At 34.4% G+C, this 27,757-nt stretch overlaps 1 protein-coding gene across 1 annotated transcript; it reads right to left on the bottom strand.

Annotated features, from left to right (window-relative positions):
* Positions 1-27,449, bottom strand: LOC143250673 (uncharacterized). The gene is made up of 4 exons (XM_076501564.1): positions 27,031-27,449; positions 21,437-21,616; positions 7,326-7,429; positions 1-4,400 (listed from the first exon to the last, which is right to left on the bottom strand). Exons 1-3 carry the CDS (start codon positions 27,298-27,300, stop codon positions 7,337-7,339), a joined length of 543 nt encoding a protein of 180 aa, XP_076357679.1. The 5' UTR covers positions 27,301-27,449; the 3' UTR covers positions 1-4,400; positions 7,326-7,336.
* Positions 27,450-27,757: the final 308 nt, after the last annotated feature.

The raw sequence follows: 27,757 nt of genomic DNA, 5'->3' as shown, positions 1-27,757 counted from the left end.
TATATCAGATTTTTTTATTGGGTAATCATTTAAATAATTACAACACGAAATATTTCATGTATGCAATGTACATTTATAATTATTCTCAAAATATTTTAAACTTCCATATAATTCTGATCGAAAAAAATCACCGTATGAAAATCTAAAACAATCAACAGTATACAGAGTGAAGATATTTTTATTACCCCGCCCTCTAGGATAAGATCAAAATCTACAAATCAAAATGCAAAAAGTCGATTAAAACATTATTTCCTGAAGCATTCGCATATTTAGAGACAAGAAAGTATTGGATTCACAAAAATAAGGTGCTCTTGTACCAAAATCACTTAAGAATTGAAAAATGTCGAATAAACATTTTTTTTGAAGTACACACGTGCGTTTATTACATTTACATTTATACTACGGAATACAAAAACAGAAATTCCAGAAATTACCGTAGTACTATTTGTTAGATTACTACGAACAATCCTTTAAACATCAAACACATTGTTTACTTAGCGTACTGCATTTTTGTTGACAATTACGCTTCTCCGCTAACAATGTGTTTAACTATAATTAACAGGATTGATTTCCTTATACATATTCCATGGCATCTTCAAGTGCTCTTCAGGTTTATCGTTAACTTTTGGATTTAAATAAAGTGAATAAATTTTCTACATATATAAATAAAACAACTTTTTAGACTACAAAATAGGACTTGAGTGATTTGTTTGTTTTTGTTACATCTTGGAATGCGGAGGGAATTTTTTCATTTTCCAGTTTCGTAATAGTAGTTATTTTGAACCTATACATCACATATTTTATTGTACTACTCATGTAGTTAATTAACTGTTAGAAGAGCTGACATGCCAAATTCGAAGTGTAAGTTTTTCTGATCACCTGTAATGATCTCAGTGTAACACCCTGTTTTATTTTTGTAAGCCTCTTTCACCAGGAACAATTATTTTCCCACAAATGGCTTTATACGATGGGACTTCAACGTAGATAAAATAAAAATCTAGTAGATAATGAATCCATAACGTTTGACGATATAAATTAAATCTGATATTTGATATATCCCTACCACTTGCAAATAGAAGTTTAACTTGATAGTCAGTATATCCTTACCCCTTGCCAATAGAAATTATAGCTGATAAACGATGTATCCCTGTTGTTTGCCAATAGAGATTAAATTTCGTAGACGGTATACCCCTCCTGCTATGTAACTACTATGGTTCACTTCACACCCTTCCATTATTTTAATTTCTTGTGTATATGTTTTTTTTTATGAAACGCCTTTTGCTTTTCTGTCTTGTTGTTTGAAGATATATACATATGAATCACAAATACAACTTTTTAACTTGTGTTACTTAAGGATAATGTTTTAAAGTTAATATTATAGGATGTGAAATCATTTCTAATTATAATGCCAAATCGGGTAAGAATACGAAAACAGATTTTGTGAGCATTATATATTTAAATTCACAATCCATTTTATCGTTAGCTTATACAAATATAAAAAAAATGTTTATTACTTGTTTCCGACTATACAAATTATTTACGACAAATAATTATTTATAGTTTCAAGAGTGTACAAAAATAAATTCATAATTTTCATGATATTTAGTAAAATTTTTAATCCTTTTTCAGGACAACCTTCTTAGTGCTATTTTTATTTATTGTGTGTGCATAAAGACAAACAGACACTACAACAGGAACTAATTTCAAACAATATAATCTACATGACAAAGCCCAAGGCTCTTAACAGGATACTCCCACTTCATAGAACAGGAATGATGGACTTCATTGTAAATTGGACTTTGTAATAACCTTGACGACAAAGTTTTCGCTATTCTGTCTTTTTAGCCATCTGTCGTCTGGTAAAGCAAACAGTCAGGTGAAATTGATAATTTTGTTTTTATTGTGAACAAATAGATAGGAGTGAATAAATATAATGGGACCACTATTCGCTTCTGGTCACCTTTAATGTGATTAACTGCCTCTAAAGGATCTTTCGGTTGTTTCTCTTTTGTAGGGTTCTTTTTCTCAACGCAACATTGACCATTATAAACGCCCTGTTTTCAAACCTATGATATTCTAACAGCTATCGAGTTTGGCTAGTAAACATGATAATAAAATATATTGAGGAACTTGGTGTAGAGAAGTTAAGAACTATTACCAATGAGGTTTATGAAAGTGGTGAAGTACCCAAGAATCATTGATCTTGAATGCACTTTCCTAGAACCAATGACTGTGAATACCATGGAATCATCAGTTTAAGGAACCACATGACAAAGATCCTATCAGAGATGTTGATAATAAGACCATGTTGTACAATAAGATTGGATATTGTAAAAGTTTAATGTGGTTTTATTGAATATCATAGTTCTATAAGTTCTGTTTTCGTGGTACAGATTGTTTAAGAAAGGGCAATAGAAGTGAAGAAAGACTTTTTCTTGTGTTTTATCGATTATACTAAAGCTTTCGATGGAGTCAAACGTGTGAAGTTATTCACAAAGTTAAAAGGACTGGAAACTGATGGTAAAGACTTGAGAATTTTAAGAAACCTCTAGTGGTACAAAACTGTGGTAGTGAAGATAGAAAGTTAAGTTAGTGATTATATCCAAACTAAGAGAGGCGTAAGTCATTTCTGTGTATTTTAACATGATTTGTACAGTGAGAAAGTCCTGAGGGAAACCAGGGATTTAGTAGTACTGATCATTGGCAGACAAAACTTGAACAACTTGCTTTATGCTTGTAAGAGTTTTAATAACTGATTCAGAAGAGTGTCTGTAAAGAGTTTTAGATAAAAGTTGTCAGCGAAAGCGAGGAGAATGGTTTAAGCATTAACTGTATGTAACAGAATGTGTGGCAACTATAAAGATCACTTCTGTATGGATGTCAGTGTAGAAAATGTAAGTAAATAAATTCCTGTGAAGCTTGATAACATGAAACAGTAAATGTAGTCATGAAATAAAACAGGAAATATGGATGGCAAAGATACATTTCAAAAAACGAAAAATATATTGACAAACAGTAAAATAGCTAAGGAAACGAAGTTAAAGGTTTTGATTGCTATATTATACCAGTTCTCACATATGCATCAGAATTTGGACAGTATCGCCAAGTATGGAAAAGAGAATAAAACAACTGAGTTGTGGTTTTAAAGGCACACCCTAAAGGTGTGTTGAACAAGTCACACCTCAAGTGAAAATATATTGTCAAAAGCAGGCTACAAAAACAAACTGTCGACTGACAACAGAAAGACACAGTTGAAGTTTCTCGGACATATTATGAGGGAAAAAGAAAATGAAAGTTTAGCCGTAACTGTAAAATTGAAGGAAGGAGAAACCGTGGAAGTTGACATACGTCAAGATTCTATCTAAATGAATGGATGTATCGACACTGGAACTTTTTGTACCACAAGAATAAGAGATCTGTAGAAGACCATAATCACCAGCTTCCTGGTGACTACTACATACAGAGAAAACGGCGTGTTAGAGGTTTACCTCTTGATATGTATTATACAAGGTTCGCATAATTTTCTTTAATGAAGCATTCACTATTCCCAAGTCTAAAGGCACTAGGTCTAGTTTTAATGGCCCCAGATCTAAAGACTCTGCTGTTTAGTTTCAAATGTATGAGGCTTTCGTTTTATACTTTATTTGGTTTTTGTGAGATTCCACTATTTAATTTGTTTATGCAAATAAACTACGTTATTAAACAATTTCAAGCGACAAATAAAAGATGCGATAACACCTTACACATTATAGAAAGTCAGTAGCATTAACATTGAACTTTTATAAACCGTACCATGTGTATTTTAAAGGACACCCTGAAACAAACAGAGAAGTTATTTAACTTAAAATTGGAGTTTCGCACAAGGATTTTGGCTGTCCAATGATCCCGAATGTTCTCGTTATATTTTTATCTTATTTTTACGTTTTTATCTCGTACAAACATGGCGTATTACATGAAATAAGAAACCATTTTCTATAACACTTCTTTGCAATGAATATTATTACAGAAGAAAATTGTGGATATTTAATGAATAATTAGCTATTTCATGAAATCAGTTAAAAGAAAAGAGAAACATAAAATCCATCGAGTACACTTTTTTGTCAGAATATATTTCCACTTGTATATTTTATATTATAGCTTGTATTTAGTTCCTTTAAATATATAATATATAATATCTAAAGTAAAATGTATAAATAGTACTTTGATTGAAGTTATTCTCCACAAATAAATTTCCACACAAACTATGTTTAGTGGTTTGTCCTGTTGCAGTTTCCAAATGGATCGAAAGGTATACCTTTTACGTTTTCAATAATCTTTGGGAAACACTTCCTGTCTTTTTGTAGAATCGATGTGACAAAAATCCAGTGAAGAATATCAAGTGACCGCTCAAAATCGTGACCCTGAAATAAAATTTGTATCTTGTAAATATTTATGGCAAATATAAAAAGTTTCTCTGGCACTGTCTTTAATTTTCAACAAGTGACTGGTGGGAAGACAGCTGTTCAACAGTATCCTATTACTCATCATTCGCTGGACTGACTGTAACTATTGTGACACACCGAGAGTTTAAAGTACGGAAAATATTTTGTGGAATCGAATGATTTAAGCAGGAAGTTATCTCAAAAATCCAGAGATTTACCACAAGGAAAAGCCTTGTGAAATAAAAAAAGAATCTCTATATACATATTTGTTTGTTTGTTTTCGAATTTCGCGCATAGCTACACGCGAGATATCTGCGTTAGCTATATCTAATTTAGCATGAATACAGCTAATGATCACCACCTACGCCAAGTCTTGGGCTACTCTATTACCAACGATTAGTGAGATTGACCGTAACATTATAAAGCCCCACGGCTGAAAGGGTGAGCATGTTTGGTGCGACGGGGATTCGAACCAGCGACCCTCAGATATGTATATAAACATTTGTCTGTTTATCCACTTATTTATTCATCCGCCTAATAATCTATGTAGTGCCCAGCAACGCTTTACCCCAGTGGCTAACAAGCTAGATTGTGGATTTAATGTTCCGTAGTTCGCGCTTTTTCACTGCACAAACAAAAAACAATGCGCCACACACTTTGAGAGCTTAGGTTCCTTACAAGAAACACGATTAGAATAACCAACGATAGGCGTGGGTGGTGTTGACTAGCTACCTTCTCTCTGGTCTAACATTAAGGACCTCTATGGTACATAGCCCTCGAGTAGTTTTGCGCGAAATTCGACAAACAACAATAACTTGAAATACCCATCCTTTTTACCTATTGTATAGCTCTGGGTGAAAATTCAGAAACATAATAATAATAATAATCTAACTAAAGCATTGCATTAATCTATAGTTATTACCAATACTTTGTTTTCATTTTGCTTGCTAAAATAGATCTTTATTACCATAATTCCTTTTCGAAACTCGAAGAGTGACTTTTGTTTCATCTCGAAATATTATGTTTTCCTAACATACATGTGGTATTGCATACTAGAGCCACTAAACAAATGTATCCTTAACGACGCCATATTTGTTTCTCAACACACAATTTACTCTGCTCATGACAAACACATATAAAGGAAAGGTCTGGTCTTAAAAGGTTAAAACTCACAAAACAGGTCACTTTCTTGTTTCGTTATAAGTGCCTCAGAACTTGTTGCACGGGTTATTTTACTTTCATATAAACCAGTATCGAGATTGTGTTATTCGAGCCAACGTTCTCTAAAGTTCCGTTCGTTTCAACGTGTACCTAGTTTCGTCCTGCGGAGGCTTTTCGTCGTATTTTCTTTTTTTGCGTCACTGTCACTAATAAGAAAGCATTTACTTTAATTATTATAGCTCAAAAGTTTAGTAACAAGTACTTGTTTAAAATATATCGAAATTGCTCGGTTTTGGCCGCATAGCTAAAAGCTGCAAAAAACAACAGTTATGGTGATTAGTTACCACCAAAACTGTAATTTTTTGTGCTGATTTTTACAGAAATTAACATACATATGAATATTAGGAGAATAATAATATTTATTTTAGCTAAAGCTCCCTTCCCCCTCAGCGTCTCAACCGTAATTCTGCAGGTTTACGAAGCTAAAATTCAAGTTTCTATACTTATGGTCAACAAGGCACAAATAATCCATTTTCTAGCTTTGCGCTTAACAACTCAACCAAAATATTTAGCCAAAGTTTACTTTTGTGGGCAACCTTCTACAGTTAGCTTATACACATATAACATACAGTTTGTTTGTTTTTTTTAGCATTTGCACACTGTCATAAAATAGTTCAACTCTTGATGTGGTTTGTTTTGAATTTTGCGCACAGCTATTTAATGACGATCTCTGCTAACCGTCCCTAATTTAGCAGTGTAAGACAAGATGGAAGGCAACTAGTCATTACCACCCACCGCCAACACTTGGGCTACTCTTTTACCAACGAATAGTGGAATTTACCGTCACATTATAACGCCCCCACGGCTGAGAAGGCGAGGATGTTTGGTCTGACAAGAATTCAAACCCGCGACCCTCGGATTACGAGTCCATTGTCTTAACCATATGGCTATGCCGGGCTAGGTTCAATTCTCATTGGGTTTTTATGTCATTAAAAACAGTAAAAGTTTCCATATAACTTTTGGTAAATATTTATAATTACGTGTTAGATTTAGTTCTGTTGAAAAGAAAAGATTAGCATTGAAATCGATTGGTTACAACTTTAAAAAACAACTGTGTGCTTGCAATAATTAAATACTTATATTTAACAACTGTTTACTAGAAATATTGTAACAATTTTATTCAATTATAATTATAATACTTATTAATAAAACTGTATTTTTGGCTTAGTTGTAAACAAAATTTGTGATTCGATCTTTGTGTAGGGCAACAACTCAGTTCATTGCGCAAATTTTGTGCTGAAATAAAAAATAAATTAATAGTTAATCGAACCCTTAGCGATATAGCTGTAAACGTTAGGGCTTGTAAAGCTAAAATTTATGGTTCGATCTCTGTTTATTGTTTAGCTCTGTGCTTAAACAAACAAACAAGTTAATCTTTGAACAATTTTTTTTCTAATTTAGTCAGTATTACTAAAATTTATTGAATACTTACTTTGTTTGTTAAAAAACTTAGCTCGACAAATGTCCTGGTAAACAAGAGTGTTAATCTATTTATCTTGGAAAAAATTTCCTTTATGAGTCGTTTTTCATATTACTAGTAAGTCATCTATATTTTGAGATAAGATCAAACTAGTATTGGAAAACATTGCAGATGCACTTTACTTATATAAATTAAGCCTAACACACAAGATCAGTTTAGCAAATACGAAACAATTGCATTTCCAAGAAATAATCTTGACTTACCCAAACGACTCCTAGTGTAATAACAAGGTAGAGAATCCCAAAATCACTAAGGTAGAAGACAAGTTCAAAACACTTCCAGAATTTTCCTTTTTACCAGTAGAGGACTGTAAAGAAAATTATATTTGAAAACAGCTTTTTATAGACATAAGGTGGTTTTATTTTTAAAAATATAACATATTGGCCAATGAAGCTGTTCATTTAGTTGTTTTTTTTAATTTCTTCCTAATTTTATGTTGTATCTGGAAGAAATAAATAGCATTTTTACACAAACGAATTATTACTGTTGCTACACTTGCTTAACTAGCATCCAGGACAATGTTTCATCTCCATTATTACTGTTTGTTTGTTTTTCTTATTGCAAAATCACATCGGGCTATCTGCTGAGTCCACCGAAGGGTTCATGATTACTGGATCTCGTTTTAAAACAAACTAACTTTTGATATTGTTTTACTATTCATAAATACAGATGTTTGCAAAAATTTGGTGTTATTTTCATAAAGCATAAGGTTCATACTTTGTGAAAAATTTTAACTATGAGACTTGAATGTTGTAAACAAATGAAGTGGACCACCAAAATTTATCTGTTTTTTAAAAATATTCTAAAAGTTGTTTTTCAACAAGGTTTCAACTGTGGGCAATTACTCTAAGTTTTTCTTTATATGAATCGTCATTTTTTTTGTGTTCAAACAAAATTGTTTTTCTTCGCACATCTTTTGTATTTTTCAATCATTTTCTGAAATTTTAGTCTCTTGCATTTGAATGAAAAATGTGTTTGACAATTGTTTTCTTCAATTAGAACCATTTCTCTCTAATGAGACGCCAATTTTATGCAACAAAGTGCCGATTTTTTTGCAACAATGTGAAATTTTTCATCTTGAAAAACAGAAGTTATAATTACCAAATTAACTACCTGATTAGATTCTTACTTTGAAACAAACATACCTAAAATTGCAAACAAACAAATTTTTAAAATATCTTCAAGAATAAACAAAAAGGTAGACTATAAACAAAATTTGGTTGACATATTGTCCGTTTCCTGCTCAAGTACCCCCGCCATATTTTGTTATTAAAACTCTTAGCTATGGAAGTAAATTGTAAACATTTCTTTATAATCGTCTGCTTTTAATAAGATGAGTTGGGGACTAATTTAGAAAAATGTTATAATTGCAAAACTTTAGAATTAGTTTGTTGTTGTTGGTTTTGAATAACTTTTTCAAATTAATTTTAAATTAACTTAATACTATACTACTATATGACACTAACAAAGTTTGTTAGCGTATCTACAACATACACTGATAAAGGTTACTATCGCATGTATACTACATTATGCCATTGAAGAAAGCTAACTACCGCATTCATACTACACTTATGACATTAACGAAGGTTAGTAGCTCAGAATCTATAATCCGGGCATTCTTGTGTTTACGGAGCACGTAAACGCCTGATCCCAAATTACCTCAAATTGACTGTTGCACAGTGAGAGCAGCTTATAATTCATTTGTATAGCTATAAAAAATAAAATAGTTAATATTATTTATTCGTTAACCGTATTATATAATATTTGAGAAATTTCAAAACGTTAATTGTAGAATAACAAAAATATTATCATCATTACCTGTGGCTAATGTTCCTTTCATTAGAAAAAACTCCAGATTTCCTCTATCAATATATTTTGTATTTTGTCATTACTTTATATTCCCAACTGTAGAGTATTTAATACTGTTTATTGTTAATCTAACTTTTTGGCCTTTTTCAGATCCTTCCTCAATAACTTATTCAGTTCTTAGGAATTTCAAGATATATCTACAGGGCCACTTTTCAGATTCAATCTTAAAATATAAAGCTCCAGTAGTAGTGCATATATATATATGTGTGTGTGTGTGTACATACATTGGTCTTCTCAGTTCCTTTTATAAACACATATCCAATCACAATGCAATATGGTCTCTTTCCAGATAATCTTTACAACTGACTTTTAATACTGATACATTTATGAGTATTTAAAACTTAGAGTATTGTTATCTAGTATGTTACTAGTGTTCCTTTTTAAATGTTAAGATTGCATTAGTGTACTCGAAAAAATAATGTCTACACAGTGTCACAGTTGGTAAAATATGATCAAAGCCATTTGAAGTGCTCAAATACATCATAACTGATAGTGATACGAAAAGTACACCAACGTGGTAGATGTCACTTCAGTCAGGTATAAATACACCATAACTGATAGTGACACGAAAAGTACACAAACGTGGTAGATGTCACTTTAGTCAGATATGGATCTTTTCCTACCTAGTTGTATCCATTAAAATAGTTCTGTCGCAATGGACACTACTTATCTGATACATTTTATTGGCTCATTCATGTTGGTCACGTGACATTAAGTTAACTAACAGAAATACCCCCTCTCCGAGAAAGTATAACTGGTAGTTTATGTGGAAGTTTGCGGGCTTCTCTGGAATTGTCTGACAATTCTACGATAATGTACTCATACAAAACATGCAATCACGTTCACCATCCATGAGAAAAAGGATTTTATTGAAATGTTAGTTTAAAATGATCTATTATCACAGCATTAGATCAAAGAGTAGATTTTTACTGAAGTATTTCCCTGTAGACTCTGTTATCAAAGAAAGTCCCATGCTTTTCTGTTGGAACACTCACAACATTTTCACCAAAGTTGTTTTATATTTAAAACTTACTTTTTGTAACTTTCATTGGTTAAAACTGAAACATATTATTTCTAGGGAAATTTCAAATGTTTTATTTATCACTCAGCTATAAAAATATTGCCTGGTTGTAAAAACATCACTCAGATGTGATTGATGAGGTCATTTCCGAGATCCGAATTTTGGACAGGTACATCACAAGCTCCATTACAATAAAGATATAAAGTAAAAATATCCACCTATCCTTTTTCATATATGCTTTTATCCACTAGTTAACTTAAGCTTCATCATAACTGCGTCGTCTCCAGTGTTGCTTGAAGATGTATTTACCCAGAAAACATGAATTTTTTAAGTTCCAAAATAAAGGCCTAGACAGACCGTGGTAATACTCTTGTGACTGTAAGTCCCAAAACAATTAAATATTCTCTGTAGTGTGTGACAAGCTTAGTTAGTTTCAATAGTAGGTTGACTTAAGCCACCTCTAGTCCATCCAGGGTACATGTATATCGTCAAAGCCAGTATATGGGCGGGAAACACCTTTGTTAGCTTGTATTACACAGGTTACTAACCCTCAATCTCACTTTTTTTTTTTTTTACTTACAGCGTATCCTTGTCACGCACGAGACGTGGTTAAGCGAAAACCACAAACCCACTACTTTTAACAGTATGTTTAAACAAAAATCCGACTGGTCTTTTCTGTTTCAGTGATTTTGTACATAATACTTCAAAAAGGAGTCCAAATCTCCTTGTTCTGTCTCTTTATGTTTAAATATTATTAAAAGTCCATTTATTAAATTACACTTGGTGAATCAGTAAAAAACAACAACACATTTTTGAACCTCAAATCAAAATAACGAAATTAAAATAAAATTAAAGACCTGTAAATGTTTATTCATTGTGGTACAAAACTCTGTGGTACGTGGTTTTTGATTTATTGTCTTCCAACGCCGAGTGTTGTGTTAAAACAGTCAAGGTTAATGAACGTTTTTTTTCTGTTTTTTATGATGCAATGAAAAGACACTTCCCTGCAACTTAAACAGATGCGTGTTTTAGACAGCATAACAGGACTATTATCTTGTGTGGATCTAATACAGGAATTATACTTCTAGTACAATAAAAAAAAGTATAGGTATTAACATTCTGATATAAATAAGCTATGGATCTGCCGGTTTATCCGGATTGCGTGTAATGCGAGTAAATTATACATTCAACATCATTGATATCCAACTTCCGTTGCTGTCACGCTGTATCAGATGCCGATGCGTATAATTGAATTTCACGTTTCACACAAAATGTGCGCTTCATGTACACAATATTTTACCGTTTGTTTTGCTTCATAAAAGGAAAACACTCTTTCAATTGGTAAGATAAACTTCGTGGTAAGTACACAGTTCAAAGCATACACCGCCTACATGTCATTTAATAACGCGCGTGTCAGTATCAGCTAAGAACAAAGCTCTCAAGAAATATAAAAAAAATATCGAGATAGATAGCGAATGTTTACTTAATAAGAAAAAAAGTATTTTATTGAGTAATTGGTCAGTACGCCTTAATCTGAGTTTGTTTGTCTGTTTTGAATTTCGCGCATGAGGGATATCTGCGTTAGCTGTATCTAATTTAGCAAGAATACAGCTAGTGATTACCACCCATCGCCAAGTCTTGAACTACTCTTTTATCAATGAATAGTGGGATTGACAGATACATTATAGTAGTGCGACTCGTAATCCGAGGGTCGCGGTTTCGCCACGGCGTGGGGTGATAAGTGACGGTCAATCCCACTATTCATTGGTAAAGAGAGCATGTTTGATGAGCTGTAGACTAAATTAGGGGGAGTTCAGATAGCCCTCGAGTAGCTTTGTGCGAAATTCCCAAACAAACGAACCTCAGGTTACGAGTTGAGTGCCTTAACCACCTCTCCATGTCGGGCCTTAATCTGAGTTTAGAAGGTTGAAACTCCTGTAAAAATATTTACGTAATTCTTTTTAAATTATTATTTATTTCTTACGAACTGAATGTTTCGCAAGAAACTGGATTTTGATTCCAGTGCATTATAAACGAGTGAGTAAGTAAGTAGAGTGGTTTTATTAATAGGTCAATACCTACTCTTGGTTTGTTTGTTTTGAATTTCACACAAAGCTACTCTAGGTCTATCTGCGCTAGCCGTCCCTAATTTAGCAGTGTAAGACTAGAGGGAAGGCAGCTAGCCATCGCCACCCACTGCCAACTCTTGGGCTACCCTTTTACCAATGAATAGTGGGATTGAACGTCACATTATAGAGCCCCCACGGCTGAAAGGTCGAGCATGTTTGGTGCGCCAGGGATTCGAACCCGCGACCCTCGGATTAGGAGTCGAACGCCTTAACACACTTGGCCATGCCAGGTCATCCCGCTCTTGGTTACAACATTATATTTTACATATTTCCACGATGGTGACATGCATTTAAAGCAGTTATAAAATAACAACAACGAGGGATTACGAGCCGCGTGTTTTAACTACCTGTCCATGCCGGGCCCACCCGAAACGTATTGACGCGTCCATACTACACTACGACATTGAGGAAAAGTCTTTGCGTTTCCACATTATGCTATGTCAATCACAAAACTTATTGATGAATTTATATTATACTATTTTTGCAATAGACATTTAACAGTATGAATTATGTACATTTCTAAATACAATATTTAACTTACACAAAATCTATATATCAAAATAAATATATAATAGCAAATATCTGTCACGTACAACACTGAAGAAGCTGGCTAATGCATCTGATACTTGTTAGCATTATGCTATGAAACTAACGAAGTCCATACTAAACTGTGACACTGACGAAGTTGTACATCTATACTGCACTATCAATACAACGCTACGACACTGATGACATTTGCTAGCTTACGATCAACAATCCAGGTGTTCATGTTTACCTGCAACATGAGAATGCTTGATTTCGTGCTTTCTGATGCGTAGCGACTAAAATAGAAGCTTCAGAACAACAGTCTTCTCTTATCCACATAAAGTCTTAACCTAGTAACCTATCTTTTTCTAACACCTTTTGGCCCTCTTAAGGATGATTTATTTTAAATATTCTCAGGAATTTGATTTTTTTCTGATAGTTACGCAATTGTACACAAGGATTATCTGCGCAAGATATTTTTAATTTTGAACAGATAGACTAGTAGGAAGCTAGCTTGTGAACAGCATTCACCGTCAACGTCCTAATCAAATAGTGAGATATGACTGTCACATCTATAACGCACACACACCTCAAAGTACGGCAAGCGAGTCGTAAATCTTCAGGATCAACAGTCCGGCACGCTTGTCACTAAACCACTACCATTTCTTTCTCAAAAAAAGTTTTATGTGGTTATGTTAGTAGTATCACACCTATGTGTTATTGAACTCATGTGGTGAATCTAAAAGACAGATGTAAAAAAAATGTATTGTTTTAACCCGAACTAGATTTATATTCTCAACATCATATAGATAGTTTGTTGATTGTAACCTGATTAGGTTAGACCACGAGAAATAAAATATCATGTGTTTTAAGGTTGTTCTTGTTTCTGAACTTGCCTCGTTAATATCAGAATAGAATGTTTACAAATATCTTTGATAATTTGTATGTAATTTATAAAAGTATTGGTACTGCTGTTTGAAACTTTTTTATACAACAAGCCCTAACTAATACCAATGTATAACCAAACACATAAACATGTGTTGCTTCGATGTAAAAAATAAGCGGATGAAGGAAGTCTAGCTTCCGTTACACTAGAAAACAATAATAACAAACAGGATAGTCTATAGAAGTTGAATACGTTATATTTAACTTTTTTTTTTCACCACGTCATTACAGCTCATGTCACCATGCTTATTAGTATTCTGGCTGACGATTGTGCACTTTGACAATAGTTCTACAGCTTAGTTTTTCTTACAAAAGAGTTTGTTATAGATCTGTCATGTCCAAAGCATACTACTCCTCCTTACCATATGATTAAAATCCACGTACTTTATGAGAACGACGTATGCGTAGTTCCTCTTTCAACAATCCGTTTGCACAAAAATTCATAAACAGTTACTTGACCTGCATGTCTTCGTATGAAATAGCATGAATACGCATTTTGCTCTCCATCTCCTCGGCCCCTACTTGTACAGTGGTATGTCTACGGATTTACAAAGCTGAAATCACGGGTTCTATTCCTCTCGGTGGAGTCAGCAGATAATTCGATGTGGCTTTGTTATAAGTATGCAACAGTTGAACTGATATGTTGTGGACATAACTTGTACATGCGTTACTTGTTTCGATTCTTACTTATTTTGAGTACGATTGTCTGTATCATATGAAAGACTTTTGCCATTGACCTTTATGTTCATAGATTCTCTCTTGATACGCGCTCAGTTTGGGTAAAAACAGTTTTTTAATGACTCTTGTACGCAGTTTAATTTGTATTTACTTTATTTCCAACACCAATAACTATAAGTTATATTTTACAAATTGTAAATTTGAGACCTAAACACTTCCTTATTGTCCGAGTGTATAAACAATGTGCATTGAGAGAGTCGTTTCATTCCTTTCCTAAAATTTTTGGTAGGTTGATAACATGTCCTTCCACAGTAACTTCACATCAATTATAAATGTCAAGTGACTGGATGAATTTTCATAATCATATTATTTTTAATATAACGTACTCAACTCTATGTAAATGAGATCGTGACCCACGACTATAATTGTTTGTTTGTTTTGGAATTTCGCACAAAGCTATTCGAGGGCTATCTGTGCTAGCCGTCCCTAATTTAGCAGTGTAAGATTAGAGAGAAGGCAGCTAGTCATCACCACCCACCGCCAACTCTTGGGCTACTCTTTTACCAATGTCGAGTGGGATTGACCGCCACATATACGCCCCACGGCGGAGGGCGAGCATGTTTGACCCCGACCCTCGGTACGAGTCGCATTGCCAGGCCCCGCACAAAGCTACTCGAGGGCTATCTGTGCTAGCCGTCCCTAATTTAGCAGTGTAAGACTAGAGGGAAGGCAGCTAGTCATCACCACCCATCGCCAACTCTTGAACTACTATTTTACTAACGAATAGTGGGATTGACTGTCACCTTATAACGCTCCCACGTCTGAAAGGGCAAGCATATTTGGTGCGACCGGGTTTCGAACCCGCGACTCTCGGAATACGAGTGGAACGCCTTAACACGCTTGGCCATGCCGGGCCCTTCGTGTATATTAAGTTTCTTTCGCGCATTCTAGATAGAAAAAGGAAAACCAAGTATGTGCCTTAAAATGTGCCTTTCGACCCGTAAAGTTAACCTCTATTTAATAATATATACAGACTTTCCCAAGATATCCACTGCTTTGTTTAAATACAGACACACTTTTGGTGGTTATTGGATGTACTATATATATCACATACAAAAACACTATTTTCGAAAACATTAAATTCGCCAATGATTGCTAAATTATAATTGTAGTGTTTAATGAATGGATGATTGTTATTTTAACTCAAAATTACATAATAAGCCATCTGCGCTATGTATTCCTCGAAGAATCGGACCCCAAATTTAACGCTATAAACCCTCATAGTTACCATTGAACCACCAGAAGAAAGAACACATTTTCTATTCGTTTTTTACCCTGCGTCTTATTCATCATTTCCAGATGTACGCACGACGTAAAATACTTTGCTAATTCCGTTGAAAGCCACGCAAATAATTTTTAAGTATTTCTTTTAGAAACTTATAATGTGCCGCTAAGATACTAAAGAAATGCTAAGAGAATGTCAAAACTTATAAACATTAAAAACGTACATTTAATACTTTCCAACTATTGTTTTTAGGTATCAAAAGGCATTCTGAAGAGAAGAAATTATTACTCCATGTCATTTGCTCTGACTAATCGTTTCACAAAACATTTTTGCATACAGAACACCTTTAAGCTGCAAAACAATTGACAAAATCTTTACTAAATATTCTTATGCTAATAAATTAAATCACAGAAACTATTATATTTGTACATACAGAAATAATTTATGGAACTTTAATTTTTATTTCTTGTATTTATACATTAATCATAATTAAATAGTTTTTTATTTAAAAAAGAAGCACCCAAGTCCTAACATCATAACACATAAATGAAGGCTTAAAATAGTTTAAAATATTTGTTCCTTCTTAGTGAAAAAAATGTTGTTGCTTCTTTTGCTCACAAATCCGTTTAATATTAGGAGTGATAGTGGAGTGATGGATACTCATATCAGGAGCAACATTCAGTTTAGGTTGTTGTTGTTGTTGTTTTTTTAACATTGCACCATACTATTAGTGACCACTAACTTACAGCGAGTCATCCATTAGGCTCCGTCCGTAAATGAAACAGGCAATGGAAAAAGGAATACAGGGCGATACGATTTATGGAATGAGGTGATTTTAAGCCATACCTTTACTTGGCATGTTCCTTTACACAAAATGTCTTCTCGTAATCTCTAGATATCGTATTGAACCTCAGGGTTCCACCTAATACTGTTTGAGACACGACGGTCTCAGCAATGAATTGGCGCAAATGTTACTATATTTGCACACATCACCTGTACATATCTTTAATTTTAAAGTAAAAAAGTTAACTTAATAATAAATATCTCTGATTCACGTACAATGTAATGAAAAAAGTGAAGTGTAACAACAAGAATAAACCTAGCTATGGAAGTATCCTCAAAACCCAGGTGTGTGGGAGAAGAGTTTATTTTCACGTACCACGTGAGGATCTCGTGCAAACTGCAGCATCAGTGATTCATTCGGCAGCCTGAATGTATGACGTAAGCTGCTCATTTTCCATATGTACATGGTTTAAGTTTAGTCTGCAAACCTTCTGGTTCGTGGATAAAACACACATTTAATGTTCTGTATAAACCTCGGGTGCACCTGCCAGTTGTCTCAGCTTATACAAGTTATCATACCATGATTTTTGTGATATGTACAGAGAGAGAAAGATTCAAAACCAGTGCTGACTCCCAACGTAACAGAGACTGATACATCGTAATCTGTATATAAATAAATTTAAACATCTCATTAAAACAACAGTGAAAATTATAAAGGAAAGAACACCTCAGTTCGAATCTCTACGTGCCTCTAACCTTTCTCAATACACTTGTTAAGTATTATAAGACTTTACATATTTGTAAAATATTAAGCCATCGTTTTAACGGTTTTTCTATCATTTGTTAAGACGAAAGACGATCACTAGAATTCAATGGAATATCTAAAAGTGGGTCATCTTATTATTTTTATGAAGTCGTTTAACTGAATTGATTTAATAATGCATGTAACGAATCTACGATTTGAATGTTTAGGGTATGACACAATTTATTGAACACGACATGCCAGATAAATTTAGTTTTAGCAAAATGTTTTGTTTCTTATTCGTACAAGATACGCTTATAATTTAAACTTTCAGTGTTTTGGGTTTGTTGTAAAATAAATGATAAAAACAAGAAATTTATTATTAAGCTAAAATAGGTAAAACATTTATCTGTAGTAAGTGTTACAATTTCATCAGGTGGAACACCGGTAAGTCCTCAGATTTATAACGCCAAAATTAGGAGGTCCTCTTTCCCTCGGATGATACAGCAAATAGCTCGAGACGGCTTTGCTACGACATTCAAAACGTTGTTGCCGTCCGAAGGAGTGTAATAACTTTGAAGTATCTCCAATAGTACCTTTTTTTTTTTTGCGCACAAATCAATTTATATCTGAGTTTGTTCGTTTTCACTTTTAAAGTCCTTTGAAGAGACATCTTTGAAATAAACCACTCTATACACATCGCATACTATAAATGTTGCACAAAAAATAGAGATAAAAAATGACGAACGCGTTTGTGATAGGAAAGTACATTCCATATGATACTACACTATTGGAGAACTGTTTAAAATATGTTTTCAACTATGACTTTGTTAGCGAGATCCAGCTGGTCTGATTAGTTCTGATGTACAGCGAAAAATCTTATATTAATGTTGTGCAACAGATGTTAGGGAAAAGGTATGAAGTTGCAGCTGCGCTTGAAAATATTCTATGAAGCAATTAAGAATGAATTATTTAAACTACTATTAAATGAGTTTAGTACTCACAAGTGACGTTATTAATTTAGCAATTTATAGCTGCAATATGATACACAGTGAGTTGGTTTCAGTTTTCGCAAAGTATGTAATATAACTGAGAAAAATTAAAGTTAACGCTTCTACTTTAGTGAACCTGACAAGTTTATTTGTAGAAGAAAACTAGTAACAAACAGGTTTGACCCGGTTGTTGTTAAGCGCAAAGCTACCCAGCAGGCTATCTGTATACTGCCAACAAAGGGTATCGAAACACAAATCTTAGTATCATAGGCTTGCAAACTCGCCGTTGAGCCACCGATGTGGTGGGGGCTTGTGACGATAGAAACCTCTTGTTAAAAAAATATTCAAAGTTGAGCGGTACTTCTTGTTCTCTGGTTAGGCGCCTACGGTTTAAGTCACCCCTAAATCAAATGTTGACCTGGAGATATTAATGGAAAACTATGTTGCAATAAGAATGACTCAGGCTATTAAGAATGGAAAACTGGTCGTGTTACAAATAGAAACCAGAATGCAGCATTGCTGAATAACGATAATATATTCTGATTACGGTGATTATTTAATTACGTCAAATAAACGAGGAACACAAAAACGTTTAAGTGAAATAAAAGGCGATAATTTTGCAACATCAAATGGTTACTAATGCATTATGTATTGAAGTTAAATTGGGATTTTGTTGTATTTAACGATATAAAGAATGCTCTGAAGATTTCCTGTAACATTTATTGACAGGTAAAGTTTAATCATGTAACGAAGTTAAATTGGGATGCTGTTATAGTTTAAAGATATAAAGAAGTCACTAAAAATTTTCTGTAACGTATATTGATACATTCTTCACAGGAAAAAATTGCATTATGTATTGCAGTTAAACTAGGACATTGTAATAGTTTAAAAATATAAAGAACCCACTAAAGACTTCCTGTGATATATCTTTCACAAATAATGTTGCATTATGTATTTCAGTTAAATTGGGACTTTGTTATAGTTATAAGATATATGCTTTTACCTTTACCTACTCATCCATCATAAAGAGTGGCGTCCAGACAGTTATATTTACCATACCATGCAAAGGGCGAGTGGGAGTACCTTCACACATATATCCTATCACTATATTGCTATAGCGCCCGCAGTTCCGTACGGTTGTGCTACAGTTACAGTTACAAAACAGGGCGCACCTGCAAGTTGCATTCTATTCTTTTGTTGTTATAGCAACCACGGTGATATAAAATGGAAACATGCAATATTTCATTGTAAATTTTTTCTGGTATATTTCATTATATGTATAGCAAAGCTTTTTCTCACAATGACTCATTATTTGTTACATTTCAGATGATCTAGAATCTTTTATGATATAGTCATAAAGTTTAAGCGTTAGGCTGTTTGCCTTTTCATACAATTTCTTTACGAATTTATTCATTTACTATTTTGAATTCAAACTTTTCAGGTAGCCAGGTCCCCCCGTTAGTATAGCAGTAAGTCTAAGGATTTACAACGCTGAAATCAGGGGTTCGATTCCTCTCGGTGGAGTCAGCAGATAGTTCGATGCAGCTTTGCTATGAGAAAACACACACTCATGTAACAAGTACGTTTATATTTTCTAGATTATTCAGAAAAATCTATATTCAAGTAAATAAAGAACCAGTATTGTTTGTTTTTTAAATTTCGCGCAAAGCTACACGAGGGCTATCTGCGCTAGCCGTCCCTAATTTAGTAGTGTAAGACTAGAGGGAAGGCAGCTAGTCAGCACCACCCATCGCTAATTTCTAGGCTGCTCTTTAACTAATGAATAGTGGGATTGATCGTTACATTATGACATCTCCATGGCTGAAAGAGCGAGCATGTTTGGTATGATGGGGATTCGAACCCGCGACCCTCAGATTACGAGTCAAACGCCTTAACCCACCTGGCCATGCTAAGCCTTAAAGAACCAGTAAATCGTATTATTGTGCTAAAACGTTGTGATCGTTTAGCCTCTCCACCCCATGATGGCTCTATGGTAAATTGGAGAACTTGTAACCTAAACAAATAGTCAAATAGCCATAACGGTGGTAACTGTGTAGGTTTGCGCTTAACGGTAAAAAAAAGGTCTCCGTAAATCACACGTACAGTTTACTGCACGTAAGTAAAAGATTTGCATACGTTGATGCAGTGCAAGCTGTGGTAACTTGACAAGCATGTTTAGCATCTATATTTTCGGTCCCGAGGGTCGCGGGTTCGAATCCCCGTTACACAAAACATGCTCGCCCTTTCAGCCATGGGGGCATTATAATGTTACGGTCAATCCCACTATTCCTTACTAAAAGAATAGCCCAAGAGTTGGCGGTGGGTGGTGATGACTAGCTGCCTTCCCTCTAGACTTACACTGCTAAATTAGGGATGGCTAGCGCAGATAGCCCTCGAGTAGCTTTGCTCGAAATTCAAAACAAACAAAATTCAAAACAATATTTTCGGTCACGTGGAATCCAAGCATTCAGCAGTGTAATGTCACCAACGATAAATATTTGGCTAAAGAACATGTCATATGTTATTCAAGGAAGGATATCCGGTATAAAGAGACTTAAACAATGCAGAGATAAAAAACACGACATTTCTAAAGAGAGAGGAGCGTTCACTCTTCTCCATGAAAGTAGGAAAACTCACACAGTAAAGCGTTTAGGATAGCAACCAGTTCTGAAACCACACCCTCAATTTTTTCAAGAGCAACGCCCTTCATCGGAAAGCGAAGGTTATGGTTACGAAAAACAACACCAGGCACAAAAAAGTATAAAACCAGATATGTCTCTGTTAACAACGCAACGAATAAGGATTTACAATTTATGAAGCCTCGTAAGTTTCTAGCTGCTCCTCGAAATCAAGACCAGATTTATGGGAAAAATTGACAAAGAAACTATATTGGTAACAATCCTATTCGACCAAACATCAAACATCAGTCAATTGCTTATTTACGACTCTAAAGGGCTTTTGTACTTTTTATCTGCCTAAACAAATGAGATGGCACATTGATGTGGTCTTTCGAAATTTTTCTAGAATGGATTACTTAAGATTTTCCGCGTCATTATTACAAAAGTTTGTTAAAATGAAAATGTAGACGTCAGACAATAGGCGTAGTCATGACGACCGCCAATGCAAAAAGTTGTTTCAAAGGCAGCTTGGAACCTAGTACTTGATTCTTGTAAAGTTTGACTGACCCTCTGTGGACACCACTGGACTAGAAACAATAGATAGTGCACTTGAAAATATTTCCAGGGAGATATTAGGGCGCCAGAAGGCCTATGTGTAATTATAAAATTAAATGAGTGAAAATAGATAGAGTTTTCATGTTATAAAAAATGTGTATAGTAAACTGACCTCAGGTGGTTTTCGTGCTGATGTTGGCTGAACTGGTTTCTGAGAACTCGATGTGGAAGTTAAAACCTCTGTTGTATTTTTTATTAAAGCCGTTTCCGTTGTCGTCATTGGATGGTTTTCAGATCTCGTGCCGTTCGACGTCATCTCTACTTCTTCCTCGTCAGGTGTTCCTGATGCATTCTACAAAAAATTAGTAATTATTATCACACAAACTTTATAATATCAAACATGATTTCTCAAAAATGCAAAAGAAAAAAGTTTTGATCACTTATGAAGTGATCTTTTTACCATAACTTGCTAAAGTTTTTAAAAAGATATCACAAACTCGAGTCACACTTTACAGCAACGTTCTGATGGTAATGAGCTGATGTTGTAAAGAAGCATAAGAATCTATAAAGCTTTTATCTAGAGTTGCTATGTCATGATAGAACATGAAACAATAAAGCCCGTATCTTGAGTCCTAAAGTATCTATGACAAGAGAAAAACATTATAAGCTGCACACAAACCAACGAAGCTTGTTTCTAAACTCCAGAAATCTCTATGAAAAGGTTGGAAAGCAACATTATGAGCTACGCATAAAGCAACAGAACCTTTATCTCGAACCGTAACATTCTTTGAAAGAGGTAATGAATAAATATTATTAGATGTAAATAAAACATAAATATTATTCATTGAGTTCTGAAGTTTCATAAAAAGCCGAGAAATAAATGTCATAAGCTGCCCATTAATCAACAATGATTGTTTCTTGAATTTCGAAGTTTCTGAAACAATTAAGAAATCAATATTATGAGATGTACATAAAACAATAAATCAAGTCTATTGTGTCCTGAAGTTTTATAAAAGAGCCAAGAAAGAAACCTGACCAGTTTTTTAGATCTAAAGTGTCTAATAAAACAGGCTGCATATAAAGCAACACAACTAGTGCTCAGAGGTTTGCGGTAAAACATGCGAGTTGCACACGAAGAAACTAATGAAAGAAACTAAAAGGGAACATATTTGCTAGGTAGTGAAACAAGAAAGCTTGTTTTTGAGCAAATGAGAACGTAAATAAAAGTGTTTCGAGAAAAAAATAGCAATAGTACATGAAGTGAAAAACCGTGTATCTTTAGCACATTGAAGCACAATATTATGTTAGGGGCTAGACAGGAATAATCTCTCTGCTCATGGGGTAAGTAAGACATTTCTAGACATGCTGTAATAGTAAGTGAATGTTTCAACAAAAACTATATTTGAAAAAACATTATTCACGAAAGTCAAAATAAGAATCTTGCTAATAAGCTCTTACTTCGAAGTGATGATAAAAAGTACTATTTGCGTAATTTATTTGAATCGAAACGTTTTATAAAGTACGTTATTTTCGATTTAAAAGACTAAAAATCCACGATTTATCCTTGACATTCAATGTTTTGAAAGTAGTAATAAATTGAACGGCAAAGGCTTGTTGAGGCTGAGAAATTCTTATGCAACGCTTTTCATGTTTACAGTGTATTCATGTTGCTCTAAACAAATCCTGCAGATGTGATGTAAATGGAACTGTAATGCCATTACGACCCTTAATGGCGCTCGTATGTACCATATACTCTGTTATTTGCCTCACTCTGAAGCTTCAGTTTATTCGTAGTAAACCTCACGTTCAATATCTTGTTTTGTTTCTTTCACTCTATATCAACTATTTTCTTTCTGAAGGATAACTCCTAAAGTTTCGCTTTAAGGAATTAATTTGAAGACTTTTTGGCCCCTGAAAAACTTGCCCCCAGTGACTCAGCTGTAAGTCAGTGGGTTTTACAACCCTGAAAATCGAGTTCCGATACTCGTTATAAGCAAAAGCATAAACAGTCCATTGTATACTTTTGTGCATTACAACAAACAAACAATCGTGAAAAACTGGCATTATTATTTTCTTTGGAGCTTTGGTTTTCTTTATCTACAGTTTATTGCTATATATAAACACGCTTTTGGAAGAGAAAAAAAGTTGAATTATACCTAATTTCGTGCTTTAAAACTTATGGTAGGATTGTTTTATTTGTTCATTTGTTTTTGATATTAAGCGCAAAGTTACACAATGGGCTATCTATGCTTTCTCAATCATAGGTATCGAAACCTGGTTTCTAGAAATATAAGTCCGCACACATACCACTGTGCTACTGAGGCCCTTTTATAGGAAAGCTAAAGAACTAACTCCAAACTAGACATTTCAAACCAAAACAAAACACGTGTATTTCTCAACCCGGCAAGGCCAGGTGGGTTAAGGTGTTCGACTCATAATCCGAGGGTCGCGGGTTCGAATCCCGGTCGCACCAAACATGTTCGCCTTTTCAGCCGTGGAGGCGTTATAATATGACAGTCAATCCCATTATTCCTTTGTAAAAGAGTAGCCCAAGAGTTGGCGGTGGGTAGAGATGACTAGCTGCCTTCCCTCTAGTTTCACACTGCTAAATTAGGGACGGCTAGCGCAGATAGCCCTCGTGTAACTTTGCGCGATATTCCAAAACAAACAAACACGTATATTTCCAGTTGTATTTCGATAAATAAGCTACACCTACTCAACCACCTGTTTTAGTTAAATAATTACCAGGTTGATTGATGTTTAGACATTCAAGAGCAGAATAGTTTCGGATCTCGCTGCAATGAACGAGGGACAACTGCGTGAAGATTGCATAATATAATATATAGCCTTAAAAAAAAAATTCGTCGCCTGTTGTTGGTGAGGTAGTCTAAACAGCATACAAAATATAATAGAAAATAATATTACATAACGAAAACACATGCAAAAGATACTGCCTACTTTTATGTATTATTTGTACTTATCTACCACAATACCTCTTAAAAGAAAGAAAGCGCCAAATTTAATTTGCTGTATTATAAACTAATTGGTGTACTTTAAGTACTTCAGTTGTGTTTACAACAATATACCAGATGAAATATTTTCGTCAGTCTTCTGATAGGTACAGGGCTAAGATATTCTAAGTTTAAAGAAATGAAATATAAAAATAAAGCAAATAATCGACAAAAAAGTAAAAAGGCGAACAGGAAACATAAAACACAATAACAGAAGTCAGTCTCAAAAGTGTTAAAAATCATAAATATCTTATAAATTACTTTCATGTACGGTGAATATTATTTTTGTAGTTAAGAAAGACTTTCAATTTTTCAATAGGAATCTTCGATATGTAATTAAGCCGGATGACGGCTAGTGGTTAGTTTGCCGAAATCTGAATCTGAAGGTTCGAGGTTCGTGCCCCTTTCCACAAAAGCCCACTCAGCACTTTGAGGTTGTATATTAAAAAAGTGTGACGGTCAAATCTTGCTATTACAAGAGAGTCACTTAATCACGAAGTGGCGACGAGCGCTATTGACTAAGCTGCCTTCCCTATAATATACCAATTAAAAATTAGTTAAGGGTAGCGCAAATAGCCTTTTTATAGCTTCGCGCAACCATCAGAAGCAAGCAAACAATCAAGGCTTTATAAAGTCCACGGAAGAAGTTCATTTTACCCGCTACTTTCCACGATTTTTACTGACACAAAACTCGTACTTGGTCGGATAGATATGTAACTCTTGAAATTGGGGCCCACATTTTATTAAAAAAAGAATAAGAGATGAGATCTATCACATAGAAGTTAGAAAGTCACTTACCAAAAGTATATTTGGAAACATCCGCCATCTTAATGAAAGGCTAGAGCCTCGCTTACCAAATATATTGGTCCGGCCTGACCAAGTGGTTAGGACGCTCGACTCGCAATCTAAGCGTCATGGGTTGTAATCTCCGTCATACCAAACATGTTCGCCCCTTCAGGAGCGTTATAATGTGATGGTCAACCCTAATATTCGTTGGTAAATGAGTAGCCTCAGAGTTGGCGGTGGGTAGTGATGACAAGTTGCCTTCCCTTTAGTCTTAAACTGCTAAATTAGAAACAACTAGTGCAGATAGCCCACGTGTAACTTTGCGCGAAATTAAAAAAGAATCCAAAGTAAATTTGGAAACATCCACCATCTTAATGAAATTTGTGACTATCGTATGGTAATTTTAACAAGTGCAAGACAGCATTTTACGATTATGGTAATTAAATCAGCGAAGCATGGTAATTTCTAGCTTCGATTTGAAGCACATAGTTTACAGGTGTAGGAATGAAGTCTAAGCAACGAGACCTAGGAAGTACAAACACTGTAAGTACATACTATTTGTAGTCTTGAACGATACACTTAAGACATACAACGAAAGTTTGCTTGCTGTTAAACATAAAACTACATAAAAAATATCTGAGCCACGCCAATTACAGGTATTGAAGTCCCATGTTATAAGCCCGTGACTTCTTACCAAGCCTGGTTCAGCATGGCCAAGCGTGTTAAGGCGTGCAACTCGTAATCTGAGGGTCGCGGGTTCGCATCCCCTTCGTGCCAAACATGCACGCCCTTTCAGCCGTGGGGCGTTATAATGTTCGGTCAATCCCACTATTCATTGGTAAAGAGTAGTCCAAGAGTTGGCGGTGGGTGGTGATGACTAGCTGCCTTCCCTCTAGTCTTACACTGCTAAATTAGGGACGGCTAGCACAGCTAGCCCTGGAGTAGCTTTGTGCGAAATTCAAAAACAAACAAACAAAACAAACTTGCCAAGCCACTGAAAGGTGAGATTTAATGAAAACTCAAGCCAGGTGCAAACTTTTTCTTCTCTGTTTTTAGATAGTTTCTTGGCAGTGAGCTCATTCCATGGGTTTATTTCTAACGGATAAAATTATTTGTCTTTATGTAAATAAAAGCCTCATAAGTTTTGTCTTTTTAATAAATTAATGCGTATGGACTTTTATTTTTATTATTAAATCCCTTTATTCGACTGAATTCGTCTTAGATACAAGCAAGTAAAATTATTTTAAAACAAACTAGTTTCTAAAAGGTACATGACACTACAGAGTACATGTAATTGTGACTAAATTAATTCTATTAAACAATATTAAATAAAAAAACGTAAATTGTAAATGTTTACGACATATTGATTTGTTTATTTGTTTTTAATCATAAATTTAGGCAATCGGCTATTTGTCATGTGCCAACCATGGGTAACGAAACTCAATATTTAGTGCTACAAGCCTTCAGATTTACCACTAGAAGGGCGAAATCATGTTTAAAACCAAGTAAAAAGTTTAAGTTTTGGTTATGATTTAATATTTCTTCCACACTTTGGTTTCAGCTATGTGAGCTTTTCTGATGCTAGCGTTTACGAATTGTATATGTGCGTTTTTTTTTCTTTTTACATTCTTGCTGTATATTTTTAATATCAATTACTTTAATATTTGTTAGACCTGAAACAAAATACACTGGAGCTAATTGTTTTTCATGTGTAACAACAAGTTACGTAATTTGAATTATAAATCACATTCAAAGCTTAAAAAACAAGGTAAAAGCGATTTATAATTCCAATAAAATCGGTTTCTTATCCTTCATTTTAAAAAGTAGTTTTAAAGAACATAGACCACAAATATCACAGACTGAGTTTGAGCGAATTAACTATCAAAGCAATTAAAAAAATGAAAATTGTGCTCACGTAGATGGACATTGAGGACTACAAAATCAATAGGTAAAGCTTTTGAACTCTTACCATATTTTTCTTATCTGAATTTGTGATAACAGATGTCGAGTTCTCCATTTCTTTGACGATTTCAGTGTTATTATCATTGACAGTTGTAGTAGTTGTTCCATCAACTTCTACTGAAGTTTCATTTTGAATTGTTTGTATTTTAATATCCTGAACTCCTGTTTCAGTGACATTTGCCTGTAAAAGTGACGTCAATGTGGATTCTTCTCCGTACACATAATTCACTACGGTCAGTAATGTTAAACTGATAAACATAACAGAAGGAACCTTCATCTTCTCAGAAGTCTGTGACCAGCCACAAAATCTCTAAGCGTGTAACCAACGTTCCCGGTTTAGCTACGCAAGGTAACAGCTGGAAATGAAAGGAGCGTGTTACACGCTGTAGTTATACTACGTGTTTTGTAAGGAAACCATATACATCCCACCTGTTGGTAACATTCTTTGCGCTTCCTGATTGGCTGATAACTTCTACCTAACGGGGAAGAAGAATGGCGGATGACTCTGTATTCAGTGTTATTGTGATGTAAGGCTTTTTGTTCTTGTTACGTCGTTATAAGGTCCAAAGGTATAGGTAACAGATGGACACAAGTAAATTTGAAAAATATGAGTAATGGCCTATACGAGAAGTTAAAGCACTGGTAGCTATTAATTACACTGTGTTTTAAACTATAATCTATCAGACAATAATAAAATACAGAAATTGTTAATTTCTGAGAGATGGTTAATAGCT

This window comes from Tachypleus tridentatus, chromosome 5 (assembly GCF_004210375.1).
Source record: "Tachypleus tridentatus isolate NWPU-2018 chromosome 5, ASM421037v1, whole genome shotgun sequence".
Classification (NCBI taxonomy): Eukaryota; Metazoa; Arthropoda; class Merostomata; order Xiphosura; family Limulidae; genus Tachypleus; species Tachypleus tridentatus.
This window is presented reverse-complemented; position numbering and strand designations above follow the sequence as displayed.